At 44.5% G+C, this 16,203-nt stretch overlaps 1 protein-coding gene across 1 annotated transcript in view; it reads right to left on the bottom strand.

Annotated features, from left to right (window-relative positions):
- Window positions 1-562: 562 nt before the first annotated feature.
- The window catches only part of LOC128709938 (uncharacterized), a 38,911-nt gene continuing 23,270 nt past the window's right edge, over window positions 563-16,203 (bottom strand). Inside the window, exons 6-15 of the mRNA XM_053804973.1 lie at window positions 13,252-13,342; window positions 12,892-13,101; window positions 12,470-12,593; window positions 6,648-7,233; window positions 6,373-6,549; window positions 5,944-6,308; window positions 5,694-5,786; window positions 2,355-2,532; window positions 1,786-1,797; window positions 563-1,616 (exon numbers count right to left, since the gene is read on the bottom strand). Of these exons, the coding sequence (XP_053660948.1) occupies window positions 563-1,616; window positions 1,786-1,797; window positions 2,355-2,532; window positions 5,694-5,786; window positions 5,944-6,308; window positions 6,373-6,549; window positions 6,648-7,233; window positions 12,470-12,593; window positions 12,892-13,101; window positions 13,252-13,342 (2,890 nt within the window). The remainder of the gene's footprint in view (window positions 1,617-1,785; window positions 1,798-2,354; window positions 2,533-5,693; window positions 5,787-5,943; window positions 6,309-6,372; window positions 6,550-6,647; window positions 7,234-12,469; window positions 12,594-12,891; window positions 13,102-13,251; window positions 13,343-16,203) is intronic.

Below are 16,203 nucleotides of genomic sequence, written 5' to 3'. Positions count from 1 at the left end.
CGCTTTCTACCACCTGATTCCACTGGAAAAGTGTCTTGCGGCAGCGAAATTGATACGTCGGGCCGTGTCCGTTCGGAGCGGCGAACCGTTTGTTGTTGCTAGCGTTTGTTGATTGTTTTCGTGTGCGCTAGAGAGAAAATAAACACACATCCAACCGGGCAGGCCTCGGGGTGGTGTGTTGGGGGTGGCAGCGTCGCATTTCTCCTATGTTGTAGCACGGTTGTTGTGGCACTCGCGGCAGAAAACACGGCGAAAGTTTTAGCAGGCTAGTGGTTAGGTGCTGAAAGCCGGAGTAGGATAACATAGCCACATGCTTGAACACGTGCTTGCTCACACCGTACACAACCGTATTCTGTAAATAATATCATCCGGAGTCGGCGAAATCTGGACACATTTGTACCGCGTCGTTCGTCGCGTTATCGAGAAGTTTTTGTCCCTGCTGGGGTCACATGTTTTAGGTTGTTTGGTTCAGTCGAGCATGGTGGGTGTCGTTACCCGGGCGCGGTTACGATCGCGTATTACCCACGTATTACAGCAACGACACAGAGCTGACCTGGTGCACTCACCGAAGACCGAGCGCCTCCACACTGAGCCGCAGTTCCTTGCCGTTGTGGGCCCGATCGGTGGGTCCACCACCATTTCGGAACGCTCGGCCCCGCTCGTTGATTTCCGACTGCAAGCTCGAGGTGCTGCTACTGCCAGTGTGGTTGATGATGAAGGACTGCGGCGACAGTGGGATTTCCTCGATCTTCTCGAGATCCTGTGCAACGCTGGCCGATTGCTGGCGGTGCATGGCGAGACCTCGCTGCTTCTGACCACCACCCGGCAGCGAGGTGGAGTTGGTGGAGCTGATCGAGGGAATGGAGGTCAGCGTGCCCATCCGTGCCAGCTGCTCCCGATCGACTGATATGGATGATATGGTATCGAGCGTGGCTTTCTGGCTCATCGTAGCGCCACTGGTTGCACCACCCGACGACGGTCCGACGTCATCCTTATCGAGACTGAACTGGCGTCGTAGAAAGCGCGTCGAACCCGGTTTGCTGGAGCAGCTATCCGAGCGCAACTGGTAGCTGCCGTAGCGCGACTCCGTACATTGCGACAGATTGTTCTCGCTCGGACTTAAACACTTGTAATAGTTGTAGGGTGAGCTAAGGTCGATCAGTTCTTCGATGCGCTTGAACAGCCGCGTCGAGCTGGCGGTGGAGGTCGGGGAAGGATTGAGCCGGTCAAAGTTCGGGTTCGCGTTCAGGAACGAACCGTCGGCGATGACTTCGGACAGCTTGCGTGTTTGCGGGCTCGGCAGTGGCGTTGCCTTCGGTTGTACAAAGTCGCCAAGGTTCAGCGTGAACGTGTTGTTGCTCGAGCTCGAGTCGATGGAGAACGATGTCGAGAGGACGGCAGTATCGGGGCCCGGTTTCTGTTGCTGTTCCGGGCCGGGGGGAACGGGTGGCGTTATTTCCACCTTCACATCGATCGATTCACCCGTTACCGAAGGCGAATGGCTGGACGAGTGGTTCGCCGTCGAGCAGGTGTTGCTCTGGATGGAGGCGTTATTGATTTTAGTATGGTTCTGTTGCGATTGGAAGAGCGAGTGCTTCAGGATCGCTACGTCGAGCCTGTCAGTGTCGGGTAATAAAAGAAGATATACAGCGTTACAGCTCGTGCTGAATCTGAACCAGCCGAAAGGACCCGGGAGCTAACGAACCCAAACGGGAGGGGGAGACGAGGGGGAACCAAGCTCTTGGGATGTTTGTTTAGGAGGATGGATTAGCCACCCAAACTTACCCGTGCGATTCCCTGGTGATGAAAGGGTTGTTTTTCACGAGATGATTCGCCGTGGTCAGGGCCAGCCGGGTGGTCATTAGTTGATGGTGAACAATATATTGTGAGAAAGGGTGAAAAACGCAAACCGTAGGTATTAAGATCCTTTTAAGGTGGGGTGGGGATGGGTATAATCTCGACCGAGGTTAAGATTGAACAAAGTTGTAACCTCAGGAGGAAAGAAGTATTTTAAGTTTTGTTTTGTTTATTCGACCTTTAGATGATTAATAAAGATGAGCGGAATATGTTGTGGTCGCGTACATGTTCGTTTGCATAATGTATATAGCCTTTGGAACTATTTAACAGATTTTATTTGATTGGCATCATTAAAACGATATTGTAATGTTAGAGACCAATGGCCAACCAATGGCTATATCAAATAAATATTTCTTACAATAATAAAAAAGTGCCTTTTAAGTATAGTTAACGAAGTATGAAAAGCAATCGAACAGATCTATTTTTCGGTAATAGCGATAGGTTTTAAGTTTGGTGTTTAATGTGACCATGAATCACGGCCACTGCGGTGAGCTTACCCGATCGGCGGCGGTGGTGGTAGTGCCTTGTCAAACCCTTTTTTGCCCAGCAACCAGTACGTGTGCATTTTGCCTTTGCCCTTGATTTCGATAGGCCCCCGGGGCTCGATTACGTACCCGCCGGCTTTCTCGAGCAAATTGCACGTCTGCTGGGACATGTGAATCCTCCAGGACGATCCTTTTGCGAGTGCAACGGACGCGGTGTGCAGTGTAGCAGGATGTGGATGACAAGTACAAAAGAGAAAAAAAAACCAAACCCGAACCCAACCAGGTACGGTTGTTAGCTGGGTCTGTATGGATCGTCGTTTGGGGGTTTTTTTTTCTCCGTTCATAATGGTGGCGTATTTTCTCATTTTTTTTGTCGCCAGTCGAATGCGAGTGCAAAAATGAATGCAAGGTGATGTTTTACATTTGGTGTACGTGAGTGAAGAAATGCATGCGAGTTGAAGCGAATGAACGGGGTACGGGTGCGCGAAGGACATCGATGATGCTGCTGCAACCCGTATGTACGTGGAGGCGCCCGGTAGTTTGTACGCGAACAATTCCGGAAACCTTTTAATGGGCAAATGTGGTTGAGGAATCGAGGCGTATTCGTGGCTAAAATTTCCAACCAACGGTGAACGGAACGGTGAAAACCGTTGAAAAGAAGAAGCAAAAAAAAGCGAAATTATGACACAAAGGTACGGCAGTGGGTAATTTTATTCGCATGAATCGGACTGTGCACGTAAGCGGGACTGTCTTGTACCAGCAAGTGGCAGCTGGTGCTGGATGACGTCAAACTGTGCAAAACCCCGCAAGACGTCCCCTGGACGATAACTATCAATGTTGACAGAAACAGCAATGACGTTTGAACCGTTTTGGTTCATTTTCGTCAACACACTGTCACCTCAGCGCATTTCAGAGTCTGAATTTGTTGGGCAGCACAACGGGATGCAACTCAGTGCAAAGCTGAAAATGAGAAAGATAAGAGTTCAGCCACAAAACCATCATGATACTCGCAACAGCACAAAAAAAAAAGACCATCGATCATAAATTTGAACGCGCGTGCATCGATAAATTGGCGTGCAGTTGGACGTGTCTGGTAAACACACATCTGCTAATTAATGCGATTTTCGTTGTCTACAAATTGAACCGGATAGACGGGCGCTACGGCTGATTATGCCTATTTCAACTGCGACCTGACCCGAACTGCAACCGGTCGTGGCCCGGAAGCGATAGTAGACCTGTGATAAGATAAGCTACAATCGTTGAATGCCATAACGCGGCAGGAGAAGAAACGTAATTGATTTCCTACACCGACAAACGTTCATCATGTTGTGGGGGAAAATGTGATTATTGATCATTTGTTCATCGATTGCTCACTGCGGGATGATAATTTGAGGACAAGATATAACTTTTTGATTAGGAACGTTTATTCGACCACCAGGGGAGGAAATTTTTTTCGGCGCGTACATTGATTGTGCTTGTACAATGATTGATGAAAAGGCGTGCAAAGAGAAGTTTCGTATCTCAATTTTATCTTGTATAACTCACCCAACTCGAGAATTAATAATCAGAATAATCACTGCCGTATTGTGGGGTTGGTCAGGTTTGCCCCCTTAAGAACGTCTGTCTTTTGGGGGCGCCATAATGAGAAGGAGTCATAACACAATAACCGCAAGGTGGAAGAACCATTTAAAGTGTAGAGATACGCTAGTCTTAGCCATATCTTATTTCATATTGCATGGATTTCGTTCACACAAGCAACAAAATAGAGTGACTTGCTGAAGAAATTCAGAACAAACACCGGGAGGACAACTTGAATTTCTAAAACTGCCGTGCCGTCTTACGACAATGGTAGCATCATGGCTGAAAAACATTGTGGAATGCAGGCGTGGTGGTAGTAAATTGACGAGTTATTGTATTTTTGCCGTGTTCTATACACTATCTTTAACTTAGCGGGATGTTATAGAACAAATCTTGTTGCCAAACAGAGATTATTTTAACAAATATACATTCTTAGGTGCCAAAAGCCCAAAAAGCTAGTACATTTAATTAAAATTTATTAGTTTTGTTGCAATTGGGGAGTCGATTCTTATCATTAGCCCTTTGAGCGATGTCGCATCCAAGCTACTCCGAGGACTAATATCACAGGACAAGAATATCCATTAACTAAGATAAAAACATAATATGTGTGAAAATATCAATAATCATTTGTCTGTGGGGGAAACATACGCTTAGGACGCCAACACTGAGGTGTAGTTAAGTTTGTATCGTGAAAATAAATTATCAACAAATCTCACGTGAATGGAGTAGTATGAATTATGGTACAACTAGCTACCGAAAAAGAAATATGCTGCCGATTTTGCTCTTGATTTTGGATGAGATGGAATTGTAAAAAACGACTAAACTCATCTCCAAATCGAAATTGTTTAAACCTCAAATTCTACAACTTTTGAACGATGTATGGTTCTGTATTAAAATATAACGACAAATTGAAGACTTTTCTCACGATAAATTAGGTTCTAAATTTGACAAATAAATATATGCAGTTTCTTTTTAAATTGTTTGCAAGGGGGCAGTGTAAGGGAGGGTGGATATTGGGGTTGCACTTGTAAATTTTTGCCAAGGGCGCTGGTAGATCATGGTACAGCTACGAGGATGTAATGTAAACGCTATTATGTAGCAAATTTCAATAAGTTTGCAGGCTATTGAATCAAAAAAGCAATACTTTATATACTTTTTTTTGTATACGACCAGGCAGGTCAGGCAAATCGCCCAAAAATTCGGAAATGATTTGCCATATTTTCGGGTTATTAGGTCTTTTTTCTACCTATTACCAGCGGATCAATGTATATTTGATAAGCATACATTGTTAAAGAATTTCAACCCGATCACACCATCGATGGGGACCACTCAAGAGCAATCTTTTTATTGTTTTCACCGCTTATTTGCGCCCACAGAACGACTTTGTGCACGAAAACTTTTTTGCCCAAAACCCTACATTGGATTACAAACTGTCGACGACGTTGACTGACAGTTTCCCAACCATCCCTAAAAAATCACATTTACCACATCGGACCCAGAACACATTCCAGTTGGGAAAACGAGCAATCTTTCCACTGGCAAATCTAATTTTCTACTTCCCCATGTGTTGGTCACGACCGGTGGACGGTATAGATGAGGCATGAAAAATAAGGTGCCAATGTAGCATGATGATGTGGAAAATGAGTTCGAAAGGAAGCTATGAATGATTGATGGCGTGCGCCGGTGTGTGTGCGTGAGTGTGATGGAGCAAAACGGAACGTAATGTACGTGAGGCGTTGTGCCGGTTTTTGGACACATAAGCAGCGGTAGTACCTGTTGATTCCATCCGGGATGCCGTGTTGACCGTGTCACCGAAGAGACAGTATCGGGGCATCGTGAGACCAACGACACCGGCACAGCAGGGACCTGGCAGGGATGTTCGGTGACGCAATAACAGCCATCCGCAATAACCAACGCACAGGTTAGCAAAGTGGACAGGTAAGAGATTTCCGTACGTGGAATTGGGAAAATTTTTTCAATCATAAATGTTCAGTGTGTGCTTACACATTTGCCACATGCTTACCGGTGTGTAGTCCGATGCGCAACTGCAGTGGAACGCCGGGTAGATGGCGAACCTTGAAATGGCCACTCTGCGACAGAAGATCCAAAGCCATCGTAGCGATTTGTTCGGCGTGGTCGGGCGTGCGGACGGGAAGACCGCTGACCACCATGTACGCGTCTCCGATCGTCTCTACCTTGTATACGTTGTACGCGTTGATGGTGGCGTCGAAGCAGGTGTACAGATCGTTCAGCAAATCGACCACCTGCACCGGCGTACAGTGGGCCGCGATCGTGGTGAAGCCCACTATATCGCTGAAATAGATCGTCACCTCGGCGAATTCTTCCGGCTCAACAGCTAGTCCAAGTTTGAGCTTTTCCGCTACAGAGCTGCATGGAGGTAGAACGATCAGTTCCTTCCGCTTTCCCACTGAAACATCCCCAATGGACTCACCTTGGTAACATTCTATTAAGCAATTGTTCAGTCTTTTTCCGCTCAATGTCTAGCTGCTCCGTTCGTTCACGTATCAGCTCCTCGAGGTTGTTGGAGTACTTTTCCAACATTTGAAACATCGTATCTACAAAGTTAACCTTCCGCCCGTGGTTTAATTGCTTGAAACGCTCACAGATACTGTGCAAAAAGGGGTAAGAAAAGGTAGCACAGAAGGATCGTCATTGTTTATTAAGCCCACGGTCACGGTCAATCGCAACCGAACACAACTGACTTACGTTGCAAAATCAGGTCTCATTTCAGGGTTTTCTGCCCAGCACTGGCGCATAATGTTGATTGCTTCCGGCGGGGCCGCACCCTTCGACACGGAGGGCCGTATTAGTGGGGGTGGTTTCTTGATTTTTGCAATGATTTCCTCCGGCGATAGGGAAAGCATACAGTACGGTTCCCCCCGCACCACTACCTCCTGCATGATGATACCGAACGCGTACACATCGGCCGGTTGAGTGCCCGCCTTGGGGTAGGTTTTGGATTCGCGCAACGCTTCCGGGGCCGTCCAGAGCAGCTCCTTGGCGCCCCGAGGTGCCGGTGCAATGCCTTGGGCTTCGTAGAAGCTTAGCATGCCGTAGTCGGTAATCTTCAGCACCCACCGGGCGTCAACGACACAGTTCCGCGACGAAAGGGACCCGTGCACACGCAACGGGGAGGCATGCAGGTACCGCATGCCACGAACCAGATCCGTCAGCAAGCTTAACCGGAACGACCAGTCCAGTTTTATCTCGTCCATTATGAGCACATCCTGCAGCGAGCCGCGCGAACAGTGCTCAAACACCAGTGCCGTTCGGGTTGGTTCATTCAACCAGCCTGTGGGTTAGAGATGAACCATAGATTTTAGAACTTATTTTATCGTTGCAACCAAAAAACAAATGTTTTAAAATATGAACTGCAGCTATATGTATAGTGAAGAGCGCTCAATCCACCATGCGCCTCCATTATAGCAAGCATTTCAGCTTGGAGCTATTGTAAAGCGCATTTTACCCAAATAACAATTGTAATTGGTTCCTCAAATGAAGGAAATGTTGTCATATCATATTCGGTAGAAATATTTTAGTTTTCACTTTACCACATTGACTCCATCACAGAACTTCATGCTGCATGCTATGCCCAGTACTTGGAAACAATTAGGTATTGCACCGGGTAAGAGAGAATAAAACATTAATAAAAAAAATTATCCAAAGTATATTGTTATAGTAAAAAATATTTCCATTCAAATATCACATTTCTGGTACATCATATACGGCTTTCGATTGGTTTCATTCGTATCAGTGCCGGTTTGCCTGAACTACATTCAACGATCACAAAACATTCGGTTTCGATGGTAATCGTACGGATGCATTGGCTTAAATTACGGCCCAGCGAGATTGTTTCAGTGTTCAGATCATATGGCAATCGGTTCTGTTGCTTCCACGTAAAAGCGTGTGCTGAGTTGTTCGTTTGATGAGCAGTGTTTCTGATGAATGTTTTCGACCGTACACACCATCCAACCCGGTTTGACCCGGGAGCAAAATTTCCAATTAAGCAAGAAGATACAACACTGCCTGCGTTGATCTCAACAGCTTTTTTTTCTGTGGCGGGGGAAAGTTTTCTACGAATAAAATAAAGCATTTCACCATTTCTGTTTATTCATGCTCATATTGTGCAGTAGCACCGACCATTTTTTCTAAGTGAGTGCTGAGTAGCTCATAACGTACAGTGGAGTCACGATTTTAATATACGACTAAAGTTCCATGCGATGGGAAATCTATGTTCATAGTTGAACAAAAGAAAAGCACTTATAAAGACTATATTCTCCTTTAGGGAAAAACTCGACATTTCAATGAGCAGACAATATTTGTTAAAACGACAAAAGCCGCCATATTGAAAATATAAAATAATCAATTAGGAAAAAAAATCTCTTTGAAAAATTCTAGCGAAAAAAAACAATTAATTAGCAAAGAGCAAAAACAAAATGGCAAATCCTTTATTTTCCAAACTTTTTGCAGACGAAAGAGCGATAATAATTGATTTGCTTTAGCTGTCTAGGTCACCTGGGTAAGCTGCACTAAGCAGAGCAAATTTATTTACGTTTGCACTTTTTGCATGGCCTAGTTGACGAACCCCGCTCATTAAAAGTTTCACTTTTGTACACATTGTTTGTGTTAGTGCTCGTCGGAGATCATCATGATTTTGTGAAATAACTGATGCGAAGAAAGTTAGTGCCCTGTTCTTGCTGCGCTAAACATAACGTTGTCAGCGGGAAAGTTAATGATGTTGATATCTGATAGGATCATTTGGCTTGATGGTAAGTGGTGTTGGTAAAGGGGAAGGAAAGGAAGTATTCGTTCCATTCGGGAAACACTACAGGTGAACTACGTACTGTGGTGTATATTTTACTTTCAGATAGCTCGCACAGTAGCTGCTACCACAAAAAGGCACACAAGCTTGAGAAAAGGAAATAAAAGCCATGCCATTTCTTTCAAACGAGCCAGCACGAAATGATGTTGATCACTGCGCTTCCCTACCGGTGTAACAGCCAGTTCCCGGGATGGAAACACAATTTTAAATGAATTAAAATAGGAAAACGGATTCACTTCAGTTTAACCCTGCGGTGCACGAATGCCGTGCTGTGAATGATATGCGGACAATGTAGTGCGCGAGTGATTTGGCCAAGCAGTGGTACGACTTCGAGCAACTGGTGTCGTATGTGATGCGCTGGACTGTTTGGTAGCTTGGTTGGTGTAACAATCCCAATGAACGACAGTGAAGCTCCGACTTGATGGGTCGTCGTGTTTTCTGTAGAAAATTGCACAAAGTCTCGTTCGGTGTGTGCACGGCGAATGCGGACACACAAGGGCAACGGGACGAACAATTTTGGCACCCATCGGGAAAGGCATTTCACGGAAGAATGGCACCGTAATTGTGACTGGAGTCGAGTATATGATGCAAATTACGTGTCGCAAGGATTCATCGGTCGATGGTGAGTTAATGCATTGGATAAATTTATCGTCTGTCACCACCAACCGGTCAACCGTCCGAAACGGGATGGAAATGTGAGTGTATGAAGATTTTTCAGCCGTATCGTTCTGCCGGCTCATCGCATCGTATGGGAAATACAAATTCATCCTACGTATGTTTTGCGCTGTAGTACAAAATACGCCTGACCTACGCAGAGCGTGAAAAAGACATCTAAATGACAATCATGTGGATGCATGATTTCGGTTGTATTTGTTCATAGTCGAGCAGCACTGCTCATGATAGGACAATGTATTGGATGGAAGCATTGGAAGGATAGAAAGTACGGAAAGGTCCACTGTTTCATTTCGAGTGTGTGGTTAGCTGGCTACCCAAAATCTATCGATGTGATCTACATACATACTGCTGGAGTATTGCCAACGACAATAGGTTAAAGCTAAGGTTGTGAGAGTGTTCGCTGTATACCGTAGGCTAAAGCTATAATGTACATGTTTAGATAGCAATTCCATACGGTCATTTACGTTCCAGGTATGCACTGCACAAGGGTTATTTGAGATTTTTATTCTACTGTTACCAACCAACCACTTTTACCAACACGGTATTGGTCACGGTATTGGTTGGAAAATGTAATCTCCTGATAATAATTAAATCGAACGAAGTTTTCTAGCCTCATCTTTTCTACCTCAGCGAACATTGTTAACGCAGGCATTGTATAATGCTTTCCCTAGAACATCGAACTTGCGGCAGAATATATAAAAGGACACGGGAAGTGTTCGTTCGGCAGGAACCTAGCTGGGTAGTAAAATAAGATAAGGGTTTGTATGGGAGTTTGTGTCTATGTTTGACGCAAACGAGGGTTGTTATATTTAGAGCATTTCAATGTAATGTGATTGGGGACCACAAATGTATTGGGGTATACTACAGCCCTACGCATGATTTGCTTTAATGACCATAAACAATAATGTTTATGTGGTGACCACATAATAATGAGATTTTCTGTTTTATTTATAATGAGTGGGACGTAGACCAGGGTTTATAATTGCAAATAACTTTGATTTGAAATCACACCGCTCGTTTTGATCATTCTTTCCTTGTTGATCGATATCCTGTCTGCATGCATGGTCGATTGAATAGTTCATGATGATGTTAAGTACATCGAATGCGTTGGCTGGTGAACAGTCTTAACATGTCACAGCAATACGCAACAACAGTCGAGTGTATGAAGCAAGAAGCAACACAACACGTTTAATTAATAAGATTTAGATGTACCAATTACCGCTGAGTCCTTCAGCAATGAACACACCATGAAGATAGAGAGCGCACGAGTTTTGGCGGCAATAGTCGTATGCTGAGAACAGATCGAAGAATTAACCATGTCAGCCAGCATAACAGCAGCAACCACTCATCAAACCATAATGGAAACCTATGCACCACGGTGCTTGCGTTCGAATCATATCGTCTATAGACTATTGCAACGGGGTGATATTGAAGACTTGGCGCAAAGCCGCACTATAAAGCCCGTACATTTGCACCCCATCAGTGCTAATTGAAGGGGTAGTAATATAAGCCAGGACGAGATATTCGAGTCGTTAATTCATATCCCAAGATGCTTCAGGAAAGGTGGAAAATTAAACACACTGCAGCGTACAACCTTACGCGGAACACCAACGTTACGCGTTGCATTTACATAATACGGTTGCAGTGACGTAACTGTACAAACAATATTGTTGTAGGTATGGATAGGAATATTGTCAACACGTGTTGGTAGATAATTTGATATCCAAATAATTGGAATTGATGGTCAGTGCAACGAACGGCAAGCAACCGTACGGGCTCGTTGGAATATTATATGCTACCAGCTCGATTGATGTTGGATGAACGAAACTGAACATTAATTAGCTACTGCCATAGGGAAGCTTCTGTAATGGGATAAACTGCACCTCATATAGGATTCAGTTTTATTTTGACGGTGCGGTTTATAGCGAGGAATTGAAATTGGAGCATGACATTAAAATTCAGACAGTTACAAACATACAACTGTGTGTTATTGGTAGTACTCTACGGTTGCAATGTTTCCAGAATTGAAAGGAAAAGCCTGTCATGTTGTTGTACAACGTTTCCAATTTATTACAGTATTAATTGGAATTCAATTAAGCATGTTTCGAATTACTTAAATAAGAGAAACACATGCTAACGTGACGGGCAGTCGCAGTAATTAATCTACTATTTATTATATTTCAACCCGTTAGTTAAACTGTAACAATATAAAGCTAAAGCTCTTTTTATGAAGCAGCACTTAACACTCGCTCTAAATTTAAAGTAACGTCTAAGAGTGAAACGTTGAAACTGGAAAACCCGTCTGGAGCCTAAAGCGGTGGTTAAAGTTCCACCCGCTGCTGGGACACAATTATGAGCGGCAGAGAATAGCAGAGAAACAAGGCATAATGAATGTATTTCTATCGAGGGACTTTGATCTTGAAAACCATCATACCCCCCGGTTTGCTGGGACTGGAAAATCCCACCAGTGAGCTGTGCCGGTTGCCGTCGAGACATAGAAAACAACTTTGATGGTAGCGCTAGTGCTGCTAGACTCGAGGAGCTCGATAAACGGGCAGGTTAATGATGACAAATAGATCGAATAAGATGATCTGAGTTTATGTGCGTCCATTAGGAGGATGGTGGCAGGATAGAAAGCTGTCGGATGGTTCACGAAGGCACTTGGGTAGCATTTGGTCGAAGTGTGTTTTGAATTGGGATAAGAGCCTTAAATCTACTAGGACAAGGTTTTTGTGTACGCAATCGGTCGTTATTATTATTTTTTTTCGAGCGAGAAACAGTTCCGGATGCCCAACTACGGTCGTTTCCTTTCACACTTTGACGAATCACAGGTACGCCATAAAAATAGGTGGATGTTTACAAGGCACTAAACGCGACACATCCGGACGGTTTTGGCCGTCGTCCTGCATGTGCGCTGCATGCGACGTGTTGTACCGCGCGGCTAAAGTGGCACGACATGCGAACAGCATCTGTTAACAAAAGCAAAACATCGCTGCAACCTGAAAAACATGGCAACGCGGAGGAAAATTACCGATTAGAGGATTTATGTTTTCGTGTCGTAAACTGTGCGCCATCACGAGCAGGTCCATTGCCTTCGTTTTCAGTTCATGGGATGCCGAGCTCGATGGGATTTCCTTCAACTGCACTAAATCACCCTGTGCCGAGAGTGCCAAAAAGACAGATAAAGAAAATGAGAAAACTGTTAAAGGGAGGCGAAAAAAGTACTTCAAGATGGAAGCGTAAGATGAAGTTTTGAGTGTGTGTGCGTGTTGTTTTTTTTTGTTTGGTAGGGTGTATTTATGTGCAATGAAAAGAGTTCGAACTGACGAGTGCGAATGAACAGAATGACAAAGAAACAACTGAAAGATTATTTTACTGCCACAAAAGCATGGATGCTGGCACTGCCGCAGATAGGCCCAACGGTTACAAAGCTTGCAAGAAAGGGATGCTTACATTATAACGTGCCTTATGATCGATTGCAGCGGTATGATGACGTATTAACGTCTCGCTGCCCGAGCTCGGTTTTGTCGGTGCCGTTAGTCCCAGGTTCTTGAGCGACCCAATCGATCCCTTCAGCAGATCGGGCTTTTCAACCTCGGGACCACCGAATTCCTGTAGCTGTTGGAGCCAGCAGCACAGCATCGCCTCGATACCCTCGTCAACCTGTATGAAAGCGACCGAAACGGAAATACATGCAAATTAGACCTTCATTAACGGCTTTACCATAATGGACGCCCTGGGACTTGAACGCCGTTCCCAGGGCGCTAAAACTGAATGGTACAGGAAAGTAAAAACGGGCACGTTAACACTTACCCTTCGCATGTCAACTGGAAACACAAAATCCGACGGAGAGAGAACGATTTTGTTCGGACCCTTCGAGAGGCGCGTCTTGATGATGTAGTTTCTGCGATAGAAGAAGGGAAGAAAGAGCCATCAGACCGTTGTACTGGTTGGTGGCTTTGCGACTTTTGTAAAGCGTTGGAAGCGTGCCCAAAACGCGGGACGTTTGAATCCGACCCGAAAGCCACCTGCACAAACGGAGCAGCGAGTGGAGAAAAACGAGCCGGGGAACATTTTAATTAGCTGTGTAATGAAATAGATCGTTCAGCTCGGATAAGGTCGGATCTTTTATCTCTATCTTAAGCAGTTCGTGAGAAATCGTCTCGTTTGCATGTTTCGGCAACAGGACGTTTGATCTGAGTTGACAGCAGATGACAATTCGTTGTAGTTGCTGGTAGCTGAGAAATGGAAGCATGGACTTCAAACAGATGGAACAACTATTTGGCTCTACCAAGCGAGATAAACAATGTCAAATTATTTCCGCTACTTCCGCTAGTCGCTTTGTTATGTGTGTACTTGAGGAATAGTTTAGTCACGATGAGATTTATCCTTCAGCTTTGCGCCTTCATGACTATAACTGTGATGCAACGACTAAACAGAACCAAATAGTGTGTAGGAAGGAAAAATTCTGACTATGATTTGTTTGCTAGATAAGTATTATGCAAATCATCGCTAGATACTAAACCTAACTGAATGCTGTGAAGAACGCATAAAAACTCGAAGTTCTTTGAAGTTATATAATTTATGTTGTTTTGTTTACGGAAATGTACTAAATCAGCAGTAAATAGATCTTACTGAAGATTTTGCAAGCAGAAAATGATCGTAATTATGACTACTTCTTGTAGCTTAGACATCATGTTGAAATTGATTCTGTTATGAGGTCTGAAAAATTAACTAAATTTAATCAGGCGGTAAAAATCCGTGTTTGTATTTTTACGCACCTGCGCCATATGCAGGAGCAACGTATTTGAGTTTAACAATCCACCATAATTTTAGTGGCAATCTTTAGCCGCATTAAAGCTCGTTTCCTTCTTGTGGCAAAAGCAACACACCGTATGGAAATTTATGACTATACGTTCGGAGATGCGTTAAAAGATAAACTCGTATTTGACGCTATGGATGAATGCCGATTGTTTGCGGCAAAGGCATGGGCCTTTTCCTTCACGATGGATAGCATCGTTTGCTTCACTAAATTTGCATAGCCTGCTAGCGCGATCCTAGAGAACCGTTTCCTTTTGTTTTCCGAGCGGCAAACAGGATGGGGCGCCGTTTCCGGTGCTACGTTCATAAATCATCGTAATTTCTCCCCGGTGGCATGGGGCGCTTTTCGACTACGAGTACGTAATTGTAAGTGGATCTTGTAGCTGACCCGGCCCCAGCTATTCCTAGGATAATCCTACAAACCCTCGGTATCCGCAAGCCGATCAAGATCATCACTAGTCGTGCATCGTGAATAGCTTGTACTGCGCCTTTAGTTTGTTTCAATGTTTGAGTGTTCATCGCGTAATTCTTTACCATCGGTAGATTGTGCTTTTTGTGGCATCAAACGTTTGGGTAAGATGAAGCGAGTTGAACTTTTTCTTTTCGTCTTTACATTCAAAGAAGATGTTATACGGTTGAAGTATGACTGTAGCAGGATGAAATAGGTCACAACCCACGCAGGCAGAAAGCCAAAGACATGCCGATGGTCAATGTTTCATTTTCCTTCTCGATGAAAACTTAATTGAGTGAGTTATGCCTCGCCCTCGGGTGTCTGGAAGCCTTTTTTTTGTTTTTCGCGCTCTCTTTACATTTACCAGGGCCTGGAGTGTCCCGGTGGGGTTGAAGTTTCATAACCAAAGTGAACCGATTAAACGAAAGCGACATTCGGCGGTTAGAGTACAGAAGCTCCCGTCCTATTTGAAGTTTCATGTACGTTTTTTTTTTGTTTTGGTTGATATTTTCTATTGTACGGTATGGTTTACCCAAAGCAACGAATCGTTGACCCACCCACCAGTGCGCCATCCTAATCGAAGTCAATTAATTTTCCGGGCACTGGAGTTTTATGCCGGGAGGACCCTCATCATTTCATACAGGCAGGTCAGCAAAGCAGCATGACACGTTTGTTTGTGGACCGGCTCCCGGCTCGTACCTGGGGTTGGGAGCCGGGCTGAAAGCGAGCAAGTTCCGAATTAAAAGTTGGAAATACTTTCATCGCCAACGGGAGAAGAGATAAACACTCCATCGCAGCGCACTGGAGACGGTTACTTATGAATGGGTGGATACCGTTGTCCGGCTCGTTCGTCTCGTAACCTTACTGGCTACTGCTCAAACGGGATGTTCGATGATGAGGATACTTTGTAGGAGTTTTCTCCGTACCAGCCGTCAACCTCGTCTCCCGTTTTGCTGCCACCGGATGGGACGATAATAAATTTGAGGTTATTTTTTTCGGGTGAATTCTTCAGCGGTGGGTCTTCAGTATCGGATAAGTTTGTCGGTTAACTTTGTAATACTCTTGTGAGCTAGTCTAGTTTCTGGAGTGGCTTCAGTGCTTTGATTACTGAAAGGATACGAGTGCTGCGTTGGCTGTACATTTCGGCGCACCTGAATCCGACTTCCTGTTGGGATTTGTCTGCATTGGACCATTAAATGGCGGTAAAGTAATTTGCTGTCGATGCTATACCGACGGACTCGCTGTTGTTGCCTGCAGGCAGGAAATTGCTTTCAGAGATCCCTTTGATAATTTGTTAAATAGTTGTTTAAGCCGTTTTGCCACTTTCGACAACATCATGGAGGAGCTTTCATTAATGATGTCACAGATAGTAAATGCTGAAGATGTGATGTGTAATTAACTATTTACGATGATAATGACAACATGAACCATCCAGGGAATTTTGTATTACAAAACACGCATGTTTTTTATCAGCTGCGATGACGAACAACCAT

The sequence above is a fragment of the Anopheles marshallii genome, chromosome 2, assembly GCF_943734725.1.
Source record: "Anopheles marshallii chromosome 2, idAnoMarsDA_429_01, whole genome shotgun sequence".
NCBI classification, from domain to species: Eukaryota; Metazoa; Arthropoda; class Insecta; order Diptera; family Culicidae; genus Anopheles; species Anopheles marshallii.
The sequence above is the reverse complement of the archived record's forward strand: the minus strand, read 5'-3'. Positions and strand labels throughout refer to the sequence as shown.